Here is a 26,795-nt window from a genome sequence, read left to right as displayed (position 1 = left end):
TGGCACTCGATGGCCGGGGAGGTGGCGGAACCGGAAGTCAGCTGGGGCACTTCCGGGGCGCCGACGTGGAGGGCCGGGGCAGTGGCGCTGCCGAGGGCCGGGGCGGAGGGCGATGCTGACCAAGTTCGAGACTAAGTCGGCCCGGGTGAAAGGTAACGGCGGGACCGGGCTCGGGCCGTGCTGGGAGCCCCGGGGCACCCGGGAGGCCGTGGCGGGAGCTCCCGCCCGCCCCTGGGGTCCCGGAGCGGGGGGGCGGGCGACTCCCCCGGGGCTGCTCCGGGCCTCTGGGCTCCCAGGTGCGCGGAGGCCTCGCTGTCACGTCCCTCTGTGCCTCGGCAGGGCTCAGCTTTCACCCCAAGCGGCCGTGGATCCTTACCAGCCTGCACAATGGCGTCATCCAGCTGTGGGACTATCGGATGTGCACCCTTATCGACAAATTCGACGAGCACGACGGTCAGTGTGGCGGGGGGAGGTGTTGGGACCTGCTTGTGGAGGAAGACTGGGGCGCGAGAGGAGGAAGGGGGGCTCTGCTGAAGTGTTGCTGCGGCTTCTGCCTGTTTGACTTCAGATCCTCTCTATTTTAGCCTGTGTTTCTTTGCGGCCGGTTTGCTGGCTCTGAACGCTGCTTGCACATGCAGAAAGTGGGGTGGTAGTTTTGTTCCTGGTATGAAAACGAAACTGTAAATACAGATCTGGAGGGCCTGGATGTTTTGTGATGGGTTGCTGCTCCATCTTGATGGAAAGGAATGGGTTTGGGAATGGGATCTCAGACTGTTACGTGACTTTTTATCGTGGCTTTGAAGCTCTTAATTTATCAATAGCAAGAGGAGTGAGGAGGAATGCAAATTGTAGTCTTGAAGTGGTACAAGGGACTGCTCCAGCTGTCAGCCATCTTGCTGTGTCCAACCTGCTGTTCCTATTTGTAGGACCCGTTCGAGGTATTGATTTCCACAAACAGCAGCCTCTGTTTGTTTCTGGAGGTGATGATTACAAAATAAAGGTAAAATTTTACCCCTTTAGCCCTTGTTCTCTAAAAGACATTATCTAGGGAAAGGAATGTGCAAAGAAACTGGTTAAAAGATGAGAAAGAATGTGTGTGGGAGGGAAATAGTGTTTGGGAATTGCGATTCTCCTGTTTGAGGGACATGAGAGTTAGCTGCAGCGAGTTGAAGTCTCGTTGTAGCTTGCATTGGAAACACATTTTAAAATGGAAGAGAGAGGCTTGTAGGTGAACTGAAATGTGAGAATGCACACAAAAAAATCTAGCGGGCAGTGGCCCATACTGTCATTGTTCTGCTTCTGTTGTGCAGGTCTGGAACTACAAATTGCGCCGTTGTCTCTTCACTCTGCTCGGGCACTTGGATTATATTCGCACTACCTTCTTCCACCACGTAAGCTCTTCTCGTACTTACCCCATGGTGCCTGCTCTCTTTGTGTGTGCAGGGGAATCTGTCTTTTGCTTCCCTGGGTGGGAATCTCTGCTAAAGAAATTGTGCTGGACTTGCTGGTGTGAGGGTGCTCCAGATATGGTGGCCTTCTGGAGAGGTGTAAGAAGCATAAATTCTGCTTCCAAGATCTTAAATAAGATTTAAAAAGGGTCATTCCTGGGGGCAGTTGGAAAATATCATGTGGGGAGGGAATGTCCGGGATGCGTGTTATTTCATATAGAGAATACTTTGTCTTTTTAGGAATATCCCTGGATCTTGAGTGCTTCTGATGACCAGACCATTCGGGTTTGGAACTGGCAGTCCAGAACTTGTGTTTGGTAAAATCAATGGTTGCTTTAAAAAATAACTGCACGGTTTGGGGGCGAGCTGTCTTCATCTGTTGTTTCCAAGCGGAAGCCGTGCTTAGTTGAAGGAATAGAACTGACAAAGAGAACTGATCAGTTACGAATATTCCCGTCAGTCTTGTCTTTTGCTCGTTTATTCTGATGCCGCTAGACTTGTATTCATAAATTCACATGTTGTTTGGTTGAGAATTTTTTGAGGTTAAAATAATACGTGTCAATACGAAGCCTGTGAAGTTACTGATGTCAGAAGGTCGACCCTTGAATGCTCTCTGTAAGAACAGGCGCGCCCAGTGTTCAGTCCTGCTAACTCTTGAAGAGCAGCATTTAGCAATCCTGTATTCTGCATCGTCCTTCCCGAGACTGAGCTTATTGCTTTTGGTGCAAACTGGAATGTGTATTAATATATCTTATGTTTAAATGGTATTTTCTGTCCTTTTTGTTGTAGTGTGCTGACAGGACACAACCACTATGTGATGTGTGCCCAGTTTCACCCCTCTGAGGACCTGGTAGTGTCAGCCAGCTTGGATCAGACTGTGCGCGTTTGGGATATTTCTGGTGAGCTGCCCAGGTCAAGGGGGTTCCCAGTGGCAAAGCCCACTTCAAAACTGCAATTGCTGAAAGCCAAGTGAGGCAGGGGAGAGGGGTTGGGGTCTGAGAGCAGGAAGAGTAGCCTGTTGTCTGCAGGAGCCTCAGGCAGAAAATTCTCTATTGACGGGAACCTATTCCCCTCAGTTTCCATGAAGCCGTAGGATGTTGGCTGGAAGGGACCTCTGGGCGTCATCTAGTCCACCCTTTTGCTTGCAGCAAGTCTTCTGCGACAGTAGATGAGGTGAGCTGTAGCTTTGTGCAGCCAAAAAAACCTCTAAAGACAGAGATTCTGCAACCTAATCTCCCGGTCTGGTTTTATAGCCAATACAGGCAACGAGTATTGCTGCCAGAGGGGACATAGGGTTGTCAACTGATCAGCTTTGCAGATGTGCCAAACTTGTAGGAGGACTTTAGAAATTTCTGGATCACCTTTATCCCCTTGAAAAACTCTTGGAGGCAGCAATAAGTCATTCGTTCTGGGAGAAAGATAAAAAGGCCTCTGGACTGCAAAAAGGGTAGGGTTTTGGTTTTTTGGGGTTGTTCTTGGTAGCCTAGTTGTGGGTGGTGACAGAAAGAGAATATTATTAGGAATTCTTTCAACTTTTTCAGTCTGCTTGTCCGTTTCATAAAGTGAAGTGTGGCCTAAAGATCAGAGCAGGAGTTGCAAGTCAAAACTCCGAAGTACTTTGCTGATATCTTAGCTGTTTCTTAGTTATACCTAGGCCACGAGGTGACTTAATAGAATGAAATATGATCCCTAAATGAAAAGCTAGAAATAAAGAAAATATTAGATGGAGTTAAGGGACTGGTGGGAGGCAGGCGGGGGCGGTTCTGGTGGTGTTACAGCATAAACTGTTCCAGAGACAGACTTCATCTGACCTGCCGCTCTCGCCATTGCAGTTTTGGTTGGGCACGCTGCGTTATTTGTAGTACACGCTCAGACATGGCCAGCTGTGTCAACAGTAGGGGCTGGGGACAGGATATCCTGGTTATTTAAAACCTGTCCCCCTCTCTGTACTGCCAGCACGGGGAGTTTAACAGCTATTCTGCCAGTAAGCTTTGCTGCTGCATTCTCCCACAAACACTCTCTCTCAGCAGAGTTCCAGCTGCCAAATTGGTTTGGAGATGGTACAGACCTTTTTTTCTCAGCTGATATGTGATGAGGGGTTTTAGAGACATGCTGAATTATTGACTCAGCTGTCGCTCCAGTCAGACACGACACTGCGAGAATACTAGTGTGTGGAAAAACCTACAGAGAGATGAGAAATGGGTTCAAAATACAATTCCACTCCCCAATTTTTCCCCAAAATGACTTATGTCCTTAGCAGGATTCTGTTCTGGCTCTAGCAGTCTCCTGGGAAGCGTTATTTCCCCATTTTGTCTGATGTCTGTTGTGCATGTAATCCCAGTCATAGCGAGCATCATTTGGTGCTGAGCTTTAACTCCGTTTCTCAGTGCTGCTGTTAACTTGCAGCTTCTGCAGACATCAGTGGGAATTTTTTTCAGCAGGTTTTGGGATTATGAGCACTGGTTCTTTGATGCCCTCAGTTAAATGAGTTTAAAGGTCGCATTCCAAAATCCTCCTCCCAAAACTGTCAGCTCTGTTGGCAGCCTCAGCAGAGAGTGTGAGGGATGAGGAGCGTGACCCGGACTGGGCACCGGAATGTGAAGATGTCCCTGTTGTTTTGAATTCCTATGGAGTTAGTGCTCCTTGCTTTGAAACCTTCTGGTAAAGGATCTTCAATGTAAAACAAGTACGCTGAGGGTTAAAGGGTCTGTTTCCTGCTAATCTCCTGAGAGAGACTGTGTGAATGCAGTCAGAATAAGCTTGTTTATATATATTAAAATGCATGAACATTCGTTTTGTATTATCACCTGTGCTGTGGAATGAAGTCTTGCTCGTGATGCTGATATTAACCTGCAGAAACTACAAAATAATCTCCTGTTTTTCTCTGTCTCTTTATACATATTAACCCCCGAGGAGGGTGTTAGTGGTCTTACCCTGATCAGAGTGCTTTTGTGTGTGCTCTGACATCGCATACCAACTCCTCTTTAACCTTACTCGTGGTTGGCAAATGTCGATGTCTGATGCTTGGCAGGAAACTTCCTTATTCTGTCAGGGCTCTGGATGACCAGCTTAAGTGAGGATCACCTGAGGGTTTGGGCTGGCAATGTTGAGAAGCCCTGGGACTGGGAGGACCTGAGCTGAGAGTCCCCAGACAGCGCCTGTAGACCTAGACTGCCTCTCCTTGAGCACCCTCAGTGGGTGTGTGTTGATGGCTGGCAAAACCTTTGGTACAACTTCAGCCTCTAATTGCCCACTGAATGCGAATGGGTTACAGGGACAGGAAGGAACCTGAGCCCAGCCACGAAAGAGTCTGTATCCAAGAGCCCTCTTTAGTTTCCATTGAAGAAGAGAATAAAGCAAAAGAATTTGCAAAGGACCGTCTGTCTTCTTCCTTCTCTCCTAACTTGCAACTTGTCATTCACAGGTAGCATGTTGCCCCTTTACTCTGGTTATTTTAATACCTGTTCTCCTGATTGCTCGTGTGCATGTTGAGCTGAGTCTCCTTTTCAGGTTTTTTTTTTTAACAGCTGTCCTCAGAATGCCTAATACCTGCCTTTCTGCTCCAAGTCCCTTTTCTGTCCCTGCTCCCTCCCCAGAGCAACACAGGAGGCTGGTGCGTTCTGCGAGTGTCCTGCCTTTCCTCGATTTGTGCAGTTACGCCAGAAATTTTCCACTTGTGTCCCAGTCCTGTTTCACTGGCTTGGCAAAGGCTCAAGTATTTTCTCTTCCAAAAGTCTAGTGTTTCTTCACTCACCTTTCTTGGATTATGTATGTTTTATTCCTCCTTTCTGGGGTACTTTGTGTCAGCTTTGTAGAAGTATCTACTCAGCCATTCAAGTCCTTCGGCGTTACCCGTGCCATCTGTGCGTGCACCTCACTCAGTGCGCTGAGCATTTGTGCTTTGCTGTGAGACACTGCTTAACATCTTGGTTTCATTAGACTAACTTTGCCAGAGTGGTTGTTGAGCTGTTAATCCATGAAGAGTTCGGGAATCAGAATTGCAACAAGAAAATAATAATTTTTGTCTTCAGTATTGTTTGTTTTCTCCTTACACTTCCCTGTCTGTTGGCATCCCTACCAGTGCAATTCAGCTTTTATCCTAGACAGTTTTTTCTTATCCTTGATAAATTTCATGACAGCATCCTTGGGCCAAATACTTTTAAATGGAAAAGCATATTTTCTAAGTTTTGTTTTTGTGTTGTGTGTACAGTCTTTTCCCTGTGCACTGTTGGAGGAGAGGCTTTTTTTGATTCTCACTTTCCCTACTTTTCTCCCTTCCCTCACTTCTCCTTCCATTGGGTTTTGATGAAGGGTAGGAGATACAGGTCTGTTTTAACTTGGATGACTTGGTTTTCTTCAGAAGCTTTATTTCATATAGCTTTAGCTCCTGAAAATATTTTGTGTCCAGGCAGATTGCCCAAATCCATAACCAAGAGGATATCAAAGTGGCATGGGTGAAAGTCCCCTGAAAGGTGCAAGCTCAGATTAGCAAAGGGGCGAGAGGGGGAGAAATCGGAGTGTGTCAGTCCTTCTCTGCGGAGGTGCCGCTGTCTGCGTCCCAGTGAGCTGAGAGAGATTTGCTGCATTGCAGACTTTCCTTTTGGTACGTCTAACCTGAGCTTGCGCTTTTGGAGGAAGTGGAAGGGAGTTTCTCTTCTACTCTTTCAAGTTCCCAATTTCCACCTGAAGATGTGTGTAAGAGCACAGGAGAGCGCTCAACTTGTTGTTAAATTAGAAGCATTGTCTTGATAATATAATTTTTGCTTCCTCCACCCCTGCTTGTCCTTCCTCTTTGTTCCACAAGGCCTAAGGAAGAAGAACCTGTCCCCTGGAGCTGTGGAGTCAGATGTCAGGGGAATAACGGGGGTGGATTTGTTTGGGACAACAGATGCGGTTGTGAAGCACGTTCTTGAGGTACAGTGTCGATGTGCGTGTGCAGTACAGCCTTTTCAGATTTATGTAATGAAATCCCTGTGACAGAAATGATCCTCAGAAAAATAGCAGAGGAAAAAAAGAGTTAAAACACCTGGATCAGCTCTATAGAGTTACATGCTCTTGTAGATTATGGCATTACTTTTTCTGAGTTTAAAATCTGAAATCTGGAGATGTTTGCACTGTAACCAAACAGATACAGTTTTCTCTGTACAGCCAAAAGCTCAGTTAAATAGCAGATGTTATTACCTTGTGTTACTGGAAGCAACAGAGGAGATTACAGTAGAGACAGCCTTCTGTAACGGCTTGTTAAAGCTAGGAAGTGGTGCTGCTCTGCTGCCGAGCTTCAGCTTTGCTCTACTGGTGAAGAACGGTATCCGCAAAGATTATTGCGGACATCTATAATCTTACTATCTGTAAGCATTCGGTATGAGCAGCATGGTGTATAAAAATAGTGAAAGCTGTGTCTTGGCAAGTCTGTCCACAGTCTTTGTTGCTTTGTCCTTCCTTTGCTCGTTCCATTCAGTTACCAAATTGCTTCAAGCGACTGTTTTCTTTTTGCCTGAAGGGCCATGATCGTGGGGTGAACTGGGCTGCCTTCCACCCCACAATGCCACTTATTGTGTCGGGAGCTGACGATCGGCAAGTGAAGATCTGGCGGATGAATGGTAAGAGGATTCTCCAGCGGGAGCCCACAGGGGGAAGGGGGTTAAGAGTTGAAATTTATGTTTGAACATCTGTAGGCAGGACCCGGAGGGAATTTGCACTTTGCAAACATGTCTGTGTGATAGAAGGGTAAATAATCCCGAGCAGCATCGGCTTTTGCGGTTTGAGGAGAGCTCAGTTCTCTGGCAAACGCTTCTAGCTTCTTTTGATTTGCACGCACTGCTGAGTAGAAGCTTGTAAGAGTAGGAGAGCTTGACTCTGAAGTTTTTTGAATATGCACCAATGGAATAAGAAAGGGAGATGATGCGAGAGCCAGAAGCCCTCCATCAAGAATGGTTGTGCTTTTGACAGCTCTGTCCAGCTAAACTACGTACAATTGTTAGCACCTCTTTAGTAATCTGGTTGATCTGTTTCTCTTAGGTGAGCTGTGCTAGTGGTTGGAGAGAGATCATAAATGTAAATGGCAGGGAATGGTATAGTAACTAGTGGCCGGTGCAGTTCGCTTTATTATAAAGTGCTTGCTGTGCTTCTGCTATGGCAGAGCTTAACCTGTTTAAGCATTATTTTCCTCATTCTTTTCCACTTCTGGTTAGAATCGAAGGCCTGGGAGGTTGACACTTGCCGGGGGCATTACAACAATGTCTCGTGCGCTGTCTTTCACCCGCGGCAGGAGCTAATCCTCAGCAATTCGGAAGACAAGAGCATCCGTGTCTGGGATATGTCTAAACGGTTAGTGCTTGTCAAGCCTCTGACTCGATCTTATTATGAAAGTTTTTACACGTATGAAAGACCTACAGTTATTCGTAGAGAAACTGAACACTAGCAGTTCTTGAAACATCAGTGCTAGTCTTTGATAATTCATGAGTGAGAAGTCATGTTTTTCACATTTTCTGTCCCTTTGAGACACATGTTAAGAACAAGGCTTGTAATTGTCTGAAAGCAAATGGAGGAGGGCTGACTTGTCTAGTGATACTGCTACTGAAAATATGTTAAATGAGAATATATTATTTGACAGAAGGCTTTGAATACAGTGTTTTGAACTCTCAGTGGACTCCTGGTGCTGAATGCTAGAGGTGGTCGGTATGGCAATGATCTTCATTTTGGGAACTGAAGTTTACACCAAGGTTTCCATGTTTATCTTCCTTATTCCTTCTGCTGCATATTTAGCACGGGTGTCCAGACCTTTCGGCGTGATCATGATCGCTTTTGGGTATTGGCTGCTCATCCCAACCTCAACCTCTTTGCTGCAGGTAAGAAAAAGCTCCTATTCACTGTCTGACAGGTTGCTATGATGAGAAAATGGATTCCATAAGGGAAATCCATATAGGATTTGCTTTTCCTTAGCACACTTTGCAGAACACACTGACTTGCAAATGCTTTTATTAAATGTATCGTAGGGAAAAGGTCCTTATTTAGTGGAGCACAATCTCATTGTATCAGCTGCAGTTCAAAGCTGGAACAAGATAGCCTCTGCATTAGCTAGCTAAATGCTCTAAGGCTAAGAAGGAATGGGACAGATCCTAAGGGAACCCACGCCGGACTATTAACAGTTAAAGAAATGCATGACAGCGAGGCAAAGTGTTTCTAGAAGAGTGTCCAATCTTAGATTTATTAGGGAACCTGAAGGGGGGTGGGCCCTTAGGAAAGAAGGGGAATCACTTAATTCAGTCAGGCTGAGGAGCAGCAGACATGGCTGGCAGTCATTGGTTATGATTTTTGTTGGCTCTTTCTTGGTTTGAAGGGCTTGGTAGCGTCATCTTCATAATGAGAAAAAACACAGGATTTAATTCACGTGTTTGAATTCTCGCATGCCTTTTCTCAGGCCATGACGGTGGCATGATTGTGTTCAAACTGGAGCGCGAGAGGCCTGCTTATGCTGTGCATGGGAACATGCTCTATTATGTGAAGGACCGTTTCCTCCGCCAGCTTGATTTCAACAGTTCAAAAGACGTTGCTGTCATGCAGCTGCGAAGGTAGGAGATGGGTGCTCATCACGTTACAAGAGGTGGTGCCAGCATCCTGAATCCCTCGTTAGTTTCTCGCTTACGGATAGGTCCTATTGTTGTATTCGCATACCTCAGTTTCAACTGACTCTTCTGTCAGATGAACTTACAATGCCTACAAGAAGTTTTTTAGGTCAATTTTTATCTGTACGTAGGTAGAAATTTTTTTTTAACTAGTTTTAAGTTTCAAACTGAAATGCCAGCTCTTTCATTTATGAAACGCTGATGTTCTCACAGTGTTTCCAAGTGGTTTTGATCCAGGAAATTAATCAAAACTGAGCTTTTCTGGTACTTGGTATATTTCAGAAAATGAAGAGCGTTTATCAGAAGGTGACTCTGGTAGAAATAATCGTGGTCCACTCGTAGCGTTCTCTTTTTTTCATGTCTTTTCTTCAGTGGTTCGAAGTTCCCTGTGTTCAACATGTCGTACAACCCAGCTGAGAACGCTGTCCTCCTCTGCACAGTAAGTCAGTTTTGCTGCATAATGTGCTAAAGAACTTTCCACAAGACTGTGAATGTCGGTTCTGTGAAATCCTATGTCAAAATGGGTTTTTCCCCCTCTCTGCAGAGAGCCAGCAACTTAGAGAACAGTACTTATGACCTATACACCATTCCCAAGGATGCAGACTCCCAGAATCCGGATGGTAGGCATTTCTTATTTCACATTAGTCCTTGTGAGTGTTTTGCTGTGTAGTTGTCCCCTCCTCCGCTCTCCAACTGTGTGTGTGTGTATAAAAAAGCTTCATTTCTCTAAGCCTCTCGTTGGACTCTTTCTCTGTGTTTCCCAATGCCCCTGCAGCACACATCATTTGGCAGGCTTCCTGCTCACTATATCACACTACACTGACTTGAAAAATTCATGTTCATCCCAAACTTTTACGGCTACAAATATATATTTTATAATTTTGTTATTAGGAACTTTCCGTTTTCCCTTTCGACGCAGCAGGCAGCCTTCCTGGCTTGTCAACAGAGATGGATTTTAACCAGATATGTTTTGTTCTAAGAGGTTTTATACTCTGAAAAGTGGCTGTAAAAGTGACAGTGCCAGGGTGCCAGTAGTAATTCTTCCTCTCGGCAAATTCTAGATCAGTTTTGTGCAATTTACAAGTCAAAACATGATTTAGGAAAAAAAAAATAATTCTTTCTCCTAACTATGAATTCCATTTGGGATCTGAAACTCCAGCTGGTTCCTCCTGCCTCTGTTGTCACGGCAGTAAAGATTTTGAAACGAGTGGGAGTGATGAATGAGCTAGACTGGAATCCAGCTCACTTGTTCATAGATTTATTGATTTCTGCGGGTCTAATGGAGGGAAGATTTCTTTGCTGAGTACAGTCAGCAGGTGTATTTGGACAGAGAAAAAGAAAGGGAGCTTTTTAGTAACTTTATATAGATTAAATGTTACTGAATATATTTCAAATATTTAGTTTGATTGAGATGTTCAAAGCTGACTTGTCTGGGGACGCCCAGCTTGTGACCCTTTAAATGAGGAAAGGGGTTATTCTTCTTCTAGAGGAAGAAACGTCTAGGCCTCATGAAAACCATGCATTTTTAATGCATTTTCAAGAAATAGAATAGCATAGAATTCTACTGGTTGATAGGTATCTTCTCCAACAAGCTGCTATGTAGGCAACCTGTAGTCTCAGGACTATAATGTAGGTATTTAACATGTGCCTTGGAGTTGTCATCCTCATGTGCTTCAGCTTATTTACCTGACCTACCAGGGAAGCTAAGCTTTCTTATCGCTCTTCGACAGTCTTCTGAGTAATAGATTTCAATCATTTTCTGCCTGATCTACAGTCAGTGTTAAAGGCTTAAAGCCACTAAAAATGCTCAGTTGTGGAGATTCAGAAAAACAGGTGGAGTTGCCGTCAGAAAACCCCAAGCGGAGCTGGGAATTGAATTCAGACAAGTCTGTCTTGTGTTGGGTAGTAAATGAGGGCTGAGAGGCGAGGCAGTCAGGTTTAAATCACCATTTGTTAGGATGTAGATCTGCCACAAACGGCATTATGCTTGGTGAAGTAGCACTTGGTCTAGTGCGTGAGTCTCCAGAAACGCTCGTGTTGAGCAGCAGGACTGGTGAGAAAAGGGGCTGAGAACTAAAGAAAATTTTATTTTACCAAAACAGCAGCAGCTCTCTCGCTTCACTTCTCTGTTCCCTTCTGCTGCTGCAAAAAGCCTTCTCCACATCTGAGGCGCATCCCGCAGTACTGTTCTTTCCATGCTGTCTGACACGCAGAGCGCTGTGTTTGTATTAGCATTTTAAAACTGGGAGAACAGCTGCGTGCTGGGGAGAGCGCAGCCTTTCTCCTCCAGCTCGTTATATCAGTTTGCAGGGGGGAGAGAGAGGGGGGCTCGCATTGAAGCCGGGACCCTCGCTGCTCAGTTCGTTTGGCCAGCAAGGCTCTGCTCGTTAGCTTGACAGACGGTGCTGTCGCCCAGGATGGCCTGCTTCGGCGCCAAGCAGTGGCGTTGGCGGTACAGACAGCCACTTGTCTTGTGCCTTGGCTGGAGAGAAGGGCTGGCGCTGGCCACGCTGAGATCTGAAAGGACATCGGGGGAGGAAATGAGTCTTGTGAATAGCCTCAGGTTAAACATGAATTAGTAGGAAGCAGCTACAACAGCCAAGATGGAATCAAACAAGACTGACTAATGTGTTGCCGTAAGAGCCTGCCAGAGGTTTTATTCACTGCCTGCGTTTTGCTTTCCCTAGCCCCTGAAGGGAAACGTTCCTCCGGGCTAACAGCTGTGTGGGTAGCTCGTAACCGCTTTGCAGTCCTGGATCGCATGCATTCGGTAAGGGGACAAGCTTAATAGGGTCATCTTTTTAACGGGGTGTGTTGTCATTTGGAAGCATGCAGATGGAGAGCGGAGAGATTGGGTTAACGGAATTATTGGAGATCCAAGTAGGCTGGCAAAGCATTGTCAGTAAAGGGTGGGCTGCAGACATACATGAAGAAATATAATGTGGTGAAAATGTAATGAGTTGAAATATTATTTAACTTCTCTGACAGTAAATCTTAGCTCAGTTGCTGGAAGCCTGCTACCGCGGGTGAGTTCAGGAATGAAAGCTGACCAGAACAGGACTGTGAAGCCACCCAGGTCACTTTCATAGCATGAAAGTAATGGGGAAATGGTGAAAATAGAGGTTAGATTTTTAATAGAGCTCTTTGTTCTCACTTGCGGAGTGTAGTAGGAGAAAGAAGGGGGAAAGACAGTTACGGAAAGTTTTTCCTGCTTGAATTTATTTGATGTGAAGGGGAAGAAAAGTCTTGCCCTTTGCCCCATGCAGGAAATTGTATTTTTCCTTTTTTTTTCCCTTTTAATTCAGGGTGGTTTTTGGCTTAGTAAATTGAAGTTTATTTCATGCCTATTCTCTTACTCCTCCCTGCCTTCCCCTTCTCCACTTGCCGTTCTCCCCTCTCAACTTCCTCGTTTCCTTTTTCTATCTACACTGTGTTCTCTCTCACTTCCCCCTAATATTTACTTTGTTCATACACTCGTTGTAGAGAGGGCTTGCAAACTGCATCAGCCAACTAGCAATGACAGCAAGGGGGGTGAAAAGAAAGGATACACTGTGTTTGCACCCTGGCAAACTTGTGGTTGGGTTTTCTAGCAGGATGAAGGCTGATCCTGCTTCGAGAAAGGCTGCAGCTCTTATTTTGGCCTCTCGTCACTGACGTTCAGCTATACCAAAATTCTGAATTAAAATAATCCTAAATTTCTGTGTAGAATCTACCTAACTGTCCTGTGCTGTTACATTTCCTCTCATCAAATGGCAGATCCTAATCAAAAACCTGAAGAATGAGATCACGAAGAAGGTGCAGGTGCCGAACTGTGATGAGATTTTCTATGCTGGCACAGGGAACCTGTTACTGAGAGATGCAGACTCCATCACCCTCTTTGACGTGCAGCAGAAGCGGTAAGATCCAGTCTGCCGGGAGAAGTTTTAATATTGTAATCCTGCTGGTGTATGCCCTCTGGGGACAAGTAATAGCTATTAATGCGCTCCAGAATTTAGCATCAGCTGCAGGCTGCTTCAGACTGATCCAAACCACGGCTAACAACTGTTAGGAAGAGCAGAGTGTAAACATAGCCAAGGTGCAATTTATGCTGCAGGCATCGTGCCATTGATCACAGGGAGATGTGTGCCATACCCTTGTAAATCCTGTGACTGCAGAATCGGGTGCTGTAAAAGTGGAGAGAAATCAAAAAACCCAAACTCAATCAAGCTAAGCTTGCCTGATGTCTTGTCCCTTAAGTTTTACATCTGCTCAAAATGCTCTTTTGGCAGCATGTTTGTGCTGGTATGCGTGTTGCTAGCCACAAAGAAATAGGCCAGGAGTTGGTGCCTTTGGCCATCTTTGTAGGCTTGAGCAAGGTTCTGGATGATCTGCAGATAGATACGGTGTATGTTGATTGCTTATGTCCCGTAACTTGCCTCATTTCCTTATTTGTATGCCTTTGTCTTTCTAGTATTGTTGGGAAAGTTAAAGTAAATTAAACAACACAAATTCTGCTTGGAAGTACCTTATTTTCCTTGTTCTGTTAAATCTATCCCTAAAACCCCCTCAGAAATCTAGCTTTTGAAGTCAATTGTCGCTCAAATATATTTGTTACTGCACAGGTATGGAGAGAGGTTTGTTTTGCTGTACTGGACTGCAGAGACACTCAGTTCTGCCTCGTGATTTTATAGCTCCAGAATGGCAAAAAGGGGCTTCAGAACATCTGCAAATTGGGTTCAGGCTATTGGGCACTGGTAGTTATCATACAGAGCTTGATCATAGAGCTTGCTGTGGAGGGGTATTGTTCAGCTCTCTGATGTCCGTGCTGTCCTCTCCCAGAACTCTGGCCTCAGTGAAGATCTCCAAGGTGAAATATGTCATCTGGTCGGCTGACATGTCCCATGTAGCCCTGCTGGCTAAGCACGGTAAGCGGCGGGGGGGCGCAGTCGTTCACCTGCATCCTAGTGCACGCTAGCTCCTTGCTTGGTTGGGAGCAGAGTCCCTGCTAGCGTGGCCTGCTGGAGAAACCGTTCAGTGCCATGGCTAGCAGGGAAGGTGCAGCTGAAGACATTCACGGTGTGGGCCCTGCCACTTCGTCTCTTCATCATAAACCTTTCTGTAAGCTTGTAAAACAGAGGGCTTCTTGTGCTCCTCAAAATGATCTAGCTAATCTCTCATAAAACAAAGGCAGATGGTGACTCTTTAATTGTGGTTGCCATCATCTCCTTAGTGCCTGACACTCTGAATATAGTTCCTGTTGCTGGGACTATGGAAGAGAGAAGCCATAATTCAGAGGCAGATGTTTAACAGTAGAGGGTTCCCTAGTCTTACTTCTTTTGCCTTTCCTCTCCAGCCATCATGATCTGCAACAGAAAGCTAGAGTCACTGTGTAACATCCATGAAAACATCCGTGTCAAGAGCGGTGCCTGGGATGAAAGTGGTGTTTTCATCTATACCACCAGCAATCACATCAAATACGCTGTCACCACAGGGTGAGTCTGGGAGTCGTGCACTGAGTCCTTGAACTGGCAGGCCTTGTGCAGACTACCATGGGGTTTTTTTGGCAGAACCCAAAGCTGGTGCTTGTGAAACGGCACTTTTATTACAGCATGGACGTGCCCAAAGACAGCTAGAGCTAAATACTCGTGTTTGGTTGCTTACCCTGTGCACTGGTATTTTTATCGCTGGGTGTTTTATCTGACTGGGGCTTGCTTTTATAATGCAGGCTAAAATAACATACAGAGTGTTGAGCCTCCTTTGAGGTGGGGAATGTAGTCATGCAGATGTGTTGTGTGCGCACGCACGTCACGCATGTGCTGTGTGTTGGCATAGGGATCATGGAATTATCCGCACCCTGGACCTGCCTATCTACGTTACCCGCGTGAAGGGGAACAACGTGTACTGCCTGGACAGAGAGTGCCGCCCCAGGGTCCTCACCATCGATCCCACAGAATTCAAATTCAAGCTGGCATTGATCAACAGAAAGTACGATGAGGTGAGGAGACATGAGAAACCCTGCACTCTTCCTTGACCTATACCTGAGGGTAAAGGGAAGTTGTTGACAGCTTCAATGCCTGGGCCTTTTCTTTGCAGGTGCTGCACATGGTGAGGAATGCTAAGCTTGTGGGCCAGTCCATCATTGCCTACCTGCAGAAAAAGGGCTACCCAGAAGTGGCCCTGCACTTTGTTAAGGATGAGAAGACCCGTTTCAGCCTGGCACTGGAGTGTGGCAACATTGAGGTGAGGTGGCAGGTGGTGCTCTGAGACAAGCGTGTCCTTTGGGGCATCGCTTGCAAACCTTACTTTTTGCTGCAAGGAGGAGGAATATCGGGCAGAAGTAATATTAGTTGAGAGGGATAGAGTTGAGAACGATTGCAGCCTTACTAAGGTGCAGGCCTTCAGCTGGGGGCATGATTTAGTGCAGTGATCCTTGTAATCCCGTGCTTTGCATCACGGGCATTATCCACAGAAGCTTGCAGAGAAAACTGCTTTCTGTCAATTCTCTTGTTAGATTGCTCTGGAAGCAGCCAAAGCTCTGGATGACAAGAATTGCTGGGAGAAACTGGGAGAAGTGGCGTTGCTGCAGGGAAATCACCAGATTGTGGAGATGTGCTACCAGCGCACCAAGAACTTTGATAGGCTCTCCTTCCTCTATCTCATCACTGGCAATCTGGAGAAGCTTCGGAAGATGATGAAGATAGGTGAGTGCCGGGGCGGTGGCAAAGAAGAATGAGATAAGAGGATCCGAGTGTCATTCCCAGAGAGAATGAGCAGCGTCACAGTGGAGGCCAAGAACAGCAAAGCTATCGTGACTTTTTTTTCTTTTGGTTTAGCTGAGATCCGTAAAGATATGAGTGGCCACTACCAGAATGCCTTGTATCTAGGAGATGTGGCAGAGAGAGTGAGGATCCTGAAGAACTGTGGGCAAAGTGAGTAATATCAGACTAACATATGTGCCTGTGGGCTGGGGAGAAGCTGGAGAGGTTGTTGGGATGAACAGTAATATTTGGAGGCAGATCAGCATAATCCCTTACCTGAGAAACCGAATCAGATGAGCAGAAAGTAACCCGAGAGCTAGAGTATCACCCAGGAGACCTGAGTCAACCGTAGAGCATGGTCAAATGGTCAGTCTTTGCCTGCACGTTGTAGTCCTGAATCCAGTGACACCCCTAAAGGTGTGATTCTACACCTCGGTACGGTGCTAATCTTTCCTTTGTGACGGTGTGGCCGTGCATGCTGGTGTGAGAAGTTTTCTTTCTCTAGGCGATGAAGAGCACGCACTCATGTTAGTTATATCTCGTTTCAGAGTCCCTGGCCTATCTCACGGCTGCAACTCATGGCCTGGATGAGGAAGCTGAAAGCCTGAAGGAAACATTTGATCCTGAAAAGGAAACGGTTAGCACTGACTGATGCTTCCTACTTCATTACAAGAGCTCTAGAGTTTGGGAAGAAGACGACAGCGGGATCTGGTGTTAGCGTGACTGGCTAGGCAGCTCCGTTTGGGAGGGAGGAACCATCTCCATTCCAGTCACCGCTTACCAGGCTTTAGACTGCCTGTGACGCTTGGAGGCGGGTATGTCAAAGAACGGGATTTTCCTCCTTTAACTGTTTTCTGCTCCTCTCTGCTCAGATTCCAGACATCGATCACAATGCAAAGCTGCTGCAGCCTCCTGCTCCTGTCATGCCTCTGGATACCAACTGGCCATTGCTGACTGTCTCCAAGGGGTTCTTCGAAGGAACAATTGCTAGCAAAGGTATTGCTTTCTACTTGGAAAGCTCCATTAAGCTGGGATACGCAGAATGGAGATATTGGTCTCCGTGGCTCCTGAACAGTTGCTGTTAACCTCAGATTTGTTGTGTGTTACTAGCGGAGGTTGGAATCCAGCTTGGCATTTACACCATCTTTGGCAAATCTCTCAAATCTTTGGCCTTTTAGCGTAAGATGGGACTTGACAATTGGAGGGGAGGGTGCTGGCCTAACGTAATTCTTTGCTTAACACCTGACCCACTCAGAGATGAGTAAATGAAGGATCCTACCCTTTTTGTAGGCAAAGGGGGTGCCTTGGCTGCTGATATTGATATCGACACTGTTGGCACCGAAGGCTGGGGAGAAGATGCAGAGTTGCAGCTGGATGAAGGTGGGTGAATCCAAGAGTTTTTCTCCCAAAGTGTAAGTGTGCGCCTGTGTAAGAGTTCTGACTATTTCCCTCCTGTCCCCTTCCATGCAGATGGCTTTGTGGATGCTGGAGAGGGCTTTGGAGAGGAAGGCCTAGGTAAAGGACAGGAAGAAGGAGGTGGATGGGAAGTTGAAGAAGATTTGGATCTTCCCCCTGAACTGGTAGGAGGCTTCCGAGAGGCTTCTTAAATAGCCCAGTTGTAGTTACTTGGGAAGGCAATGACAGCTTGTGGCAGTGGTGGTGGGGCAAATACGTTCTAGGCTTCTTCAGAGACTTGGTCACCACAGCTGTGGCCAGCTCTGATTTCATCTGGGTGCTGGCAACTTCCACGCTAATCGCTGCTCTGTGTGTTCCCCCAGGATGTTCCTGCTGGTCCAGCAGGAGCAGCAGAGGATGGATTCTTTGTGCCACCCACCAAGGGTGCCAGCCCAGCTCAGGTAGTGGCACGAGTCTTTGATTGTCTTTCTCATGAACTTTCTACTTTGGCGCTTCGTTTTTCGGGTTCGGTCCTTCTTGTTGACACTCATCTGTGTGCACAGCATAGGAACTTTGTTAAGGGGAGTTAGGGGTGATGAGGGTAGGTAAGAGAAATGTGTGCATATACACAGTTCCTCTTCTATATGTTTCCCTTCCGTTCTTGTAGGTGTGGTGTAACAATTCTCAGCTTCCTGTTGACCACATTCTGGCAGGCTCCTTTGAGACGGCAATGAGAGTAAGTTACCCCTGGAGTTTCTAGGGAAAAGATTGTGCCCTCGTCCCCATGTATTTTTGTCTCTGATCCAGTCTTTGTTTTGTGTCCTTTTGTGAATCACTTTGTGCATCGTTTTCTCTGGGTATAAAATAAGAGCTGCCTGAGTGATGTCTGTGCGGCCTTTGTACAGCCCTGGACAGCTTTTACTCAGCAGATCAACGTGTCTCTTTCAGCTCCTTCATGACCAGGTAGGAGTAACAAACTTCGGACCCTACAAGCAGCTGTTCCTGCAGACCTATGCCCGTGGCCGTACGACCTACCAAGCCCTGCCGTGTCTCCCTACCATGTATGGATACCCACATCGCAACTGGTAAGCTATCGGGTTGGCTCCTTTTCTGTGCTCTTTTCCTCGTGCCATATACCTCCCAGACTCCTTGACAGTTGTAGACAGAAATGTCTCCTCCCTCTCTTGTGAAGGGAGGAGCCTTCCTCTTTGCTGGATATAAATAGAGAGCATTGTGTCCTTAGTGGGATTTTTCTGCTGCCTGCTGTTAGATGTAAAGATGTTAAAGAACTGCTTTCATTTTTTTTTGGAGACTAAAACCGGGGTGAGGCAGTTGCCGTGCTGTGTTTTCTAGCGCTAATGCTCTGCCTCTGACAAAGCTGGTCTGAGGCATCTGGAGAACCACAGGTGTGTTTTTACAGTGGTGCCTGGAAGCCACTGTAGAAAAATGAGCCAGACTTCCCAGCCTGCGCTAATGCAGAGAGAGCTGGGCATTGTGGGTGGCAGAATTACGGAAGCACAGATGTCTTTTGTGCTAAGCTAACGGCAAAGAAAAGCAGCGTGGCCCTAGGTCAAAACATTTCTGACAAGTTGCAGTCGAGCTGAGACTGTGTGTGTTCCTGCTGGCCTCTGCAGTGGTCCCGTTTGTACCCTCAACCCCCCTTTGGTGCCCCCAGGAAAGAAGCTGGCTTGAAGAATGCCCTCCCTGCCGTTGGACTGAAACTCAACGACCTGATCCAGCGCCTGCAGCTCTGCTACCAGCTCACTACGGCTGGCAAGTTTGAGGAGGCCGTGGAGAAGTTCCGCTCCATCTTGCTCAGCGTGCCCTTGCTGGTGGTGGACAACAAGCAGGAGATTGCTGAGGTGAGAGGCAGGCTCTTCTGTCCCTTGCCTGCACGCCTGTGGGGCAGGAGCCGAATGCCTGACTGTCTCCCTTTCTGAAAGGCCCAGCAGCTGATAGCCATTTGCCGCGAGTACATTGTCGGACTCTCGATGGAGATCGAGCGGAAGAAGCTGCCCAAAGAGACCCTGGAGCAGCAGAAGCGAATCTGCGAGGTACAGAAACTGTGAATGTCCTCACTATGAGAGGGAAGTAGCCTTTGGGTTTAAAAAGGCGTTGGGAATCCTGAATTCTGCCATTTCCTCCTTTAAAGCAGACGTGGCAGTGATTACCTGGGAGGGGTTTCTCGCAGCATTTTCAGGGCATCCAGTTATTCGCGTGGTTGGTAGTGACTGTATTGCTACTTTCCCTCCTTCTTCCTAATGCAGATGGCTGCCTATTTCACCCACTCCAACCTGCAGCCCGTCCACATGATCTTGGTGCTGCGTACTGCGCTCAACCTCTTTTTCAAACTCAAAAACTTCAAGACAGCTGCTACTTTTGCCCGTCGGCTGCTGGAGCTGGGTCCAAAGCCTGAGGTGGCCCAGCAGGTATGTCTGTGAGATGCATGGGCAGAAATATCTGCTGTGGCAGACCCGATTGGGACTGCTTCCTCGCTGCCCCTCTGGTGAATGTGGTTGCTTTTTGCAGACTCGCAAGATCTTGTCAGCGTGTGAGAAGAATCCCACTGACACCTACCAGCTCAACTATGACATGCACAACCCCTTCGACATCTGTGCAGCCTCTTACCGACCCATCTACCGTGGCAAACCCGTGGAGAAGTGTCCACTCAGTGGAGCCTGCTACTGCCCCGAGTTCCATGGGCAGATCTGCCGCGTCACTACGGTAAGGGAGCCTCAGCGTCTGTAACCTCTTAGCCCATGATGTTTCCCTTGAGAATCCCATTCAGCAGCTTCCCCCGTGCTCTCCCTCAACTGACTTGGCGCGGATTGTGCTGAATGTCGCAGGACTTGGCATGTGAGGCGTAACAGTTTGGTAATTGTGAAATACGGTGTAGTTTAAATGCTACCTTCAGGGACTGACATTGCAGTGATCGGCAGCGTGTGTTCTCGAGAACCATCTAGGCTCTGAACGCTGCATAGGGGGTTGGGCTGTTGAGTTGCTTTTAAGCATTAATCATCTCCCTTTTATTCCTCAGGTGACGGAGATCGGCAAAGATGTCATCGGGCTGCGGATCAGCCCGCTCCAGTTCCGCTAGGGCATGCCTGTCCTGGGAGGTGCGAGATCGGAGGGAAAGGGTCCCGTTTCACAGCGCAGTGTGGAAACCTTCGCCTCCCACCATTCCAGCTTCTAGTCTAGTCTCTTTACCGTAGCCGTGCCTGTGCTGTGTCTTACCTGCTCTTCCCCACCCAGGAATGCTGCAGTGAGACTCTCTGCTGCTTCCAAGTAGGAGCAACTTGCGCTTCTGTTTCCAGATCCAGCTGATGTGAAGCTTCCCTCCACCATTGTCTCAAGGCAAATCTTTTCCAGAGGGTAAAGGGCGGCTCTTGCTGAGCCCTGGTTACCACACAGTGCACTCTGTAGAAACTGCTCGAGGAGGCAGCAGCTGCCCCTTACGTCCTTTAATGCTGAGCTCCTGAAAGAAGAGCTCGAAGACCCTGCTGCAGCCTGGACAGCAGGAAATGCCGAGCCCGGCTCTCATAGGAATGCGGCACTGTCTGGAACCGGGGCCAGCGCAGAGCCTCTCCCTGCTCAGGGCCAGCTCCGCTCCCCTCGGAAGTGGCAAGAGAGCAGCTCAGCATCCAAGAGCTAGTGTTGACTTTTTGTTTTGTTGTCCTAGCAACGTTTCTCAAAATAATCAGCTTCTCTCATGAATAAAGTAGATTGACCAACTTGATCTTCCTGTTTTGCAGCTGAGTTGGTCTTACTGAGGTAGAAGAGAGATTAGATTTAATTTCCTCTTTTCACCTTCCCCCCACCCCCTCCCTTTTGCACTGTTAAGCTACCAGACTTGGAGGGTTTTGAAGTTTCCAGAAAATGGAGGCTGTAGCCCTAAAATAATTTATCATGCCAGCAGGGGCTGCTTCCGCTAATTATTAGTGTGTAATTGCTGTTGCCAGTGCTCAAATTACCCTTATTGGGGGTGCTCCTGTCTTTGCATTTGCCTTGCGTAGTTGTACCCTTTAGTATTACTGTCCCTTTCCCCAGGGTACTTGGCAGGCTGGAGGATCTCCAAAGCCAGGCGCATCGTAGTTTCCAGCAGTGACAAGGATGAGAACACGCGTGTTCTCGCATCGGTGGAGAAGCAGAGGGCAGGACCTAGAGATCCTGCTCCCTCTGGCTGGGCTGCTTTCCTGGTGCTTTCTCCCCACTCGTGATGCTGAAATAAAACCATGCCTTACACTAGGATTTAAAACCGTTTATTTTATACATAAAAATGAGGAATGGGGATGTTCCTATCTTAAGGGCATTGCTTCCAGCTTTGCAACGGTCTTGTTGGAGGAATGTTCACAGTGGTGGGGGAGACAGGGCAGCCAGGGCTAAGGGCCAGGGGCCTTAACGATCAGGGTGTCGTGGCAGGCCAGCGCAATGCCCCCGATGAGGTTCAGGAACTCCTGGAAGTCCAGCTGCCCGTCACTGTTCAAATCGAGTTTCTTCATCATCCTGTCCAAGACACCTGGGTCCTTCTGATTCTGCAAAAGACCAAAGAGGTGGGAATCGATGTCGGCCCCGAGGCGGAGGTGTGGAACTGCAGCTGCATCATCGCCGGTGGAGAGGGAGTGGCAGAGGGAGCAGAACTGAGTCAGGCCAACTCTTTTCGGGCCCTGCTCTGGCTTCTGCTGGGAGCGAGCTCTGCCCACTGCCCACCCCAGGGTGCCTGGGGGGGCAGAGGCTTCAACTGCTGTCCCAGGGACTGAAGTGCACGCTACGGGAGACTCTTTCGGCCTGGATTTTGCTCACCTTGGTGAAGGCAGCCAGCTCGCTGTTCATGAAGGCCAGGAACTCCCTCTTGGAGAGCTTGCAGTTGTCCCCTTCCCTCCCTGCGTACCGCTGGAAGACGGCCAGCAGGGACTCGATGCAGCGTTCAGTCTCCGTGGGCTGCAGGAGCAAGAGCAAGTTCAGGCGAGCAGCGCAGGGAGCTCTGGGCTTGCAGAAAAGCAACCTGACTGTTTCTGGAGGAAGGCTGGGTGAGGGGGGCCTCCTGCAATTCCTTTCCTCCAGGAGTCTCCTGTGCCCAACCTGTCCAGCTGCATTTTTCTTTGGTATTAATTTCTCTGATGCCTTGGCACAGCGCTGTGGTGCAGAAAGGACCCAGAGGATTGGGGAGTGGTTCATGGAAAATCCCTTGGGGAGATGTCAGCTCCCATCGGAGGAGTGTCCTGGTCTGGGAAGAGCTTGCGCTACAACCACAGCGACGTGCTAGTTTTTTTCCATGCTCTCCAGCACGGCTGGAGCTGCTTTTCTGGCAAGATAAGCCTGCCTCCCCCTTTCCCTCCCCCTGCCCTGTCCGGACAGAGGGGAAGCTCTGAGTCATGAGAGAAAAATGCGAGCGGAGTCAGCTCCCCAAACTGCTGCCTCCGGGCAGGGATGGAGCTGGGCTGGCCTACGGGCTGCTCCAGTGGGGATGGACAGGGGGGAGATGGGGGGATGTGGGGCTCCTTCCCCTCCCCATGGCTCCAGTTTTTGGGGAAGGGCAGTGGAAGGGAGAGCCGGGAGGAGTCCGCCCTTCTCTGCCTAACCTCAGCATCCCGGGGACTCCCTGCCACATCCTGCCCTGCCTGAGGCTCAATTCAGCCTTTTTTGGTTAATGTGAGAGGAGCCGAGTTGCTTCTCCCCTCAGCCGCAGCTTCTCGGCTCTTGGCTCCCCTGCACCCCCTTATCCTCGCGCTGGGGGGGACGGGACGGTGGGGGCAGAGCTGCAGCCCCGAGTCTGGTGATGGGCATCGGAAGCATCAGTGGGAAAAAGGAGGGGTGAAACAGCACAGATGCCACCCCCCGGTCCCCCGCACCTGCAGGGACCCTCTGCCCTCCCTCTCCACCTCTGCACCCTCTTCCCACGCCGGGGCCCCATCCCCGGCAGAGGTTTAGCTCAGCCCTTGGCACCGTCTGCTCTTTCCCGTGCCAAACTGCCTCTCGCCTTCAGCTCTGGGGCCGCTTGCGGGAAACGTTCCTCTGCCATCGCCCTTACGGAGTCGCCTCTCCCGCCCCGTCCCCGGGTCCTGGCTCACTCACCATGGCTGGGGTGCGAGGAGGGGGCTCGATGCTCAGCTCGGCCGCCGTGCGATGTGGCAAAGCAGGAGCCGGGGCGGTTATGAGCGGTTTTGAGCCTCGCCCCGCAGCCGCCGCCCTCGCCGGCACGGCCAGCGCCCAGCCCTGACTCAGCCCCTTGCGCCGCGTTGGGCAACGTCGGCTCTAACGGCAGATCCGGACGTGCCCGCGGTCCCCAGCGCAGGCTCAGGAACGTGCTGGGCCCCTCCTCTAGACTCTCCGTCCCTTTCCTTCCCGAGTTTTATTCTTTGCAGTTACTTACACTCATATTTTCTCCTTCTTACCTGTTTTCACCCCTCGGTCCTTTGCCACTTGTCCCTTTATGGCTCCCTTTATTTCTTCCCCAGGGTCAGGGCTGACCCCCCCCCAGGGCTGCCTCGCTGCTGCCCGGAGCATCCTCTTGCTACGGCGAGATTTGGGCTTCCCCAGCTTTGCTAATGAGGCCGGCAAAGGCAGAGCAGGCAGAGAAAGGAGAGCAGGCAGCAGAGAGCAGGCAGAGAAAGGAGAGCAGGCAGAGAAAGGAGAGCAGGCAGAGGAGAGCAGGCAGAGAAAGGAGAGCAGGCAGAGAAAGGAGAGCAGGCAGAGAAAGGAGAGCAGGCAGAGGAGAGCAGGCAGAGAAAGGAGAGCAGGCAGCGGAGAGCAGGCAGAGAAAGGAGAGCAGGCAGAGAAAGAAGAGCAGGCAGCAGAGAGCAGGCAGCGTTCCCCTGCCGACACCGCTGGGGCTGCCCAGCCCTGGGGGCTGCCTGTCCCCTTCAACCCCGACCGGTCCCACCCGCTGCGCTTTGCTGGTAGCACCTTCTAACCTCTCCTGTTGTAAAAGGCAGCCCCGTGGGACTGGGGTGCTGCGCTGGGAGCTGGCTGCAGCCAGGATTTGTCCCCAGCGGTGCTGAGCTCCCTGCCAGGGCTGACCACCCTCGTGCTGCTGCAGAATGAGCATCCCTGGAGGGCTGAGAAGAGGGAGACAGGGAGGTGGAGGAGGGCCAGGAGGCACCCAAAAGGCACCCAGAAGGGCGAGTGATGTGCTCGAATAGCTCAGAGCAGGCAGGATGGGGGCTGCGGGGCTTGTGCCGCTCAGAACCCAGCACATGGGGCTGCGGTGCCCGGCCGCTCCCCATCCATCGGGAGCCGGGGAAGCTGCTCGGACACGTGGTGTTTGGCCATGTTTGCGCAGCCGCCCCGTGGTTACGGCACCCATCTCCACGCCTTTGTGACCGGCGCTGATGCAGAATCGCCCGCCCAGGGCCGGATTTCCCTGTGATTCCCAGCCCTGGGAGATGCCGTGTTTTCCCAAAAGCTTCGGGGGGAGCCTGGAGCAGAGAGGTCGGGGTAACAGGGTGTGCTCTGGGATCTGGGACAGCTTCCAGGGACGGGGCTCTTCGGGAAATCCTGCTGGAGACTGTGATTCAGCGTAGAGCAGGAGAAAGGGAAGCAGCAACTGTCCCCAATATATTTTCTTTTCTTGCCCCAATTTCCTGCCCCCAAACTCTCCTTTTTTCCCATGTATTGGGGAAAAAGTACTTCTTCCCCCCCGCCATTCAACCCCTCCCAAACTGGAAACGGTTCAGTCCATGGAAATCGAAAGGATTTTCCAAACCTGGGAACTGAGGGCAGGAAACCTGCTGCTCTCATTGGATTTTGCTCTTCCACCTGCATTTTCCAAACTCCTCTTTGCGCTCCCTTTACAATAAAATACGAGCTGCTCAGAGGGGCAAGTGTTATTTCCCCCTTTGCAAGAGCAAATCCCAGAGGGGGTTGTGGCCCGGCCCCGTCCTGGCTGCAGTGAGGGATTTCAGGAGCTTTTCTCTTTCTTGCCGCTGCTCTGTGTGTTTGCAGTCAAGGCCCTGGCCCCGGTTGCAGACAGACCATCTGTGCTGCCATATGTTTGTCACCAAGACGCGCGACTCTCGCTCCACCGTCACGGAGCGTTGCCCCGTGCGTAGGGCTGGGACAGACCCTTCTGAGTCCCTCTGGCACCAGGTTCCAAACATCACAGGGTGGTGGCCGTGGTTCATTGAGTGAGAAGCCCTGGGTGCTGCCCCCTGAGGCTGCATCAGGCTATGGTGGACCCGAGATGCCCTTGTTCCTCCTGGCCGGCCCCGTTACCAGCCAACAGGCTCTGGTTGCATTTCAGAGCAAGACACAGATGGTGCTGGGGTTGTCCTCGCTCCTCTCTCTGTCTTCTTGCAACATTGCAGCCCCATCTGCTGCTGAGGGAATTGGTTCTGTCTTGCTCAAGGGAAAGAAAAATGAATAAAATCTGGTTTTCTCCAGGGAGGGTCATGGATGTCTCCATCTCCAGCCTCGTGCACCGTGTGTGAGATCGGTGTATTTTCCGTGCAGTGCTGCTGCCTCTCTCCTGCCCAGGGATCCAGGAGTGGTCCCAGGTACGGGGCAGCCCGGGGGAGAAGGCAGACAGCTGTATGTGGGCAGGAAAACGTGCTTCTGGAGGGCTTTGGACCGCTGCCTCTCCCCGTGGTGCACGTCTGTCATGAACACCGGAGCGCACGGCCACATCCGCACATCCCCATGCGGGTCTCGGACCACGTGCGGGCTGCGATGGGAGCCCCTGAAGTCATGCAGATCAGTGGTGAGGACCAGAGTTTTAGAGGTGGGTGGGCTCCTAGACACGTAGTGGAGGGGATTTGGTGGGATTTTCAGCAGCCCCTGTCTGGATTAAGTGCCTGGGATTAGGAGGAATGTGTGACCTGAACCGGGACGCCCTCCCACCAAGCTGAGGCCCTTGTAGAAATTAGATGCAAGGATGAAGGATGGCAACAGTCTGTGCAGTCATCAGCTATTTATTCTGATTTTTCATGCAATACATCAGTGTGAAGAAGAAAGAGACCCCCCCCCAACCCGCCACCACTACCCTGCAGTAACCACGGCACAACTCAGCTGCTTCAAAGCCTCCGTGAGGCTGGAGCTGGGATTCTGTTAGGGGAGCAGAAAGGTGTAACCAAAAGCATTGAGTTTACAACTGTGGGTTTTTTTCCCTGCCTCGAGGATTTTCAGGCCCCAGAACGAGTATGACTGAGCTACTGGGATTTTTGATTTTTCTTGCCTTGCCCAGCAGAAGCTAACAGGAGAGCCAGTCACGGGGTGGGGAGACGTGAGTGCAGCGAGATGCAGAACAGTCATGCCACAGGGTAGAAGAGATGACAGGGACATAAAGGACAGCGAGACCCAAGGAATCCAATTAGAGCAGAAAAGTGAATAAATACTGCATTAAGGTGGATAGACATAATGCAGGAAGGCAGAAGTGGCAGATCCTGAGGTAACTCTCTGCCTGCCGAGCTGCTGAGGATTTGTAAGCTGGAAAAACCCCAAACCCACCTGACACCCTCACAGAGCACCCCATTAACCCTTTTGTGACGAACACTTCTGTGCCACCACACGGTAACATCCTAAGCTGAAAGCAGAGAGCAGAAGTGATCCTCAAAGAGACTCGGAGAAGCCCCACCAGCTCCAGGGAGGGGACTTGC

General features: G+C 49.5%; 2 protein-coding genes across 2 annotated transcripts; one reads left to right on the top strand and one right to left on the bottom strand.

Annotated features, from left to right (window-relative positions):
• The first annotated feature begins 55 nt into the window (after positions 1–55).
• On the top strand, positions 56–21,460 carry COPA (coat protein complex I subunit alpha). The gene is made up of 33 exons (XM_075176238.1): positions 56–152; positions 340–453; positions 927–1,000; positions 1,311–1,391; positions 1,689–1,765; positions 2,238–2,347; positions 6,253–6,362; positions 6,949–7,048; positions 7,640–7,775; positions 8,214–8,296; positions 8,869–9,019; positions 9,446–9,512; positions 9,618–9,693; positions 11,761–11,843; positions 12,830–12,969; positions 13,892–13,977; positions 14,406–14,544; positions 14,885–15,047; positions 15,146–15,292; positions 15,564–15,753; positions 15,886–15,981; positions 16,359–16,447; positions 16,683–16,806; positions 17,101–17,190; positions 17,281–17,390; positions 17,589–17,666; positions 17,873–17,941; positions 18,154–18,290; positions 18,881–19,067; positions 19,149–19,259; positions 19,473–19,634; positions 19,735–19,929; positions 20,243–21,460. The coding sequence occupies exons 1-33, from the start codon at positions 113–115 to the stop codon at positions 20,300–20,302; spliced, it is 3,675 nt and encodes a 1,224-aa protein (XP_075032339.1). The 5' UTR covers positions 56–112; the 3' UTR covers positions 20,303–21,460.
• S100A11 (S100 calcium binding protein A11) lies at positions 21,449–23,443 on the bottom strand. Its single transcript, XM_075176239.1, has 3 exons — positions 23,278–23,443; positions 22,006–22,143; positions 21,449–21,737 (listed from the first exon to the last, which is right to left on the bottom strand). The coding sequence occupies exons 1-3, from the start codon at positions 23,278–23,280 to the stop codon at positions 21,585–21,587; spliced, it is 294 nt and encodes a 97-aa protein (XP_075032340.1). The 5' UTR covers positions 23,281–23,443; the 3' UTR covers positions 21,449–21,584.
• Positions 23,444–26,795: the final 3,352 nt, after the last annotated feature.

The sequence above is a fragment of the Calonectris borealis genome, chromosome 29, assembly GCF_964195595.1.
Source record: "Calonectris borealis chromosome 29, bCalBor7.hap1.2, whole genome shotgun sequence".
NCBI classification, from domain to species: domain Eukaryota; kingdom Metazoa; phylum Chordata; class Aves; order Procellariiformes; family Procellariidae; genus Calonectris; species Calonectris borealis.
This window is presented reverse-complemented; position numbering and strand designations above follow the sequence as displayed.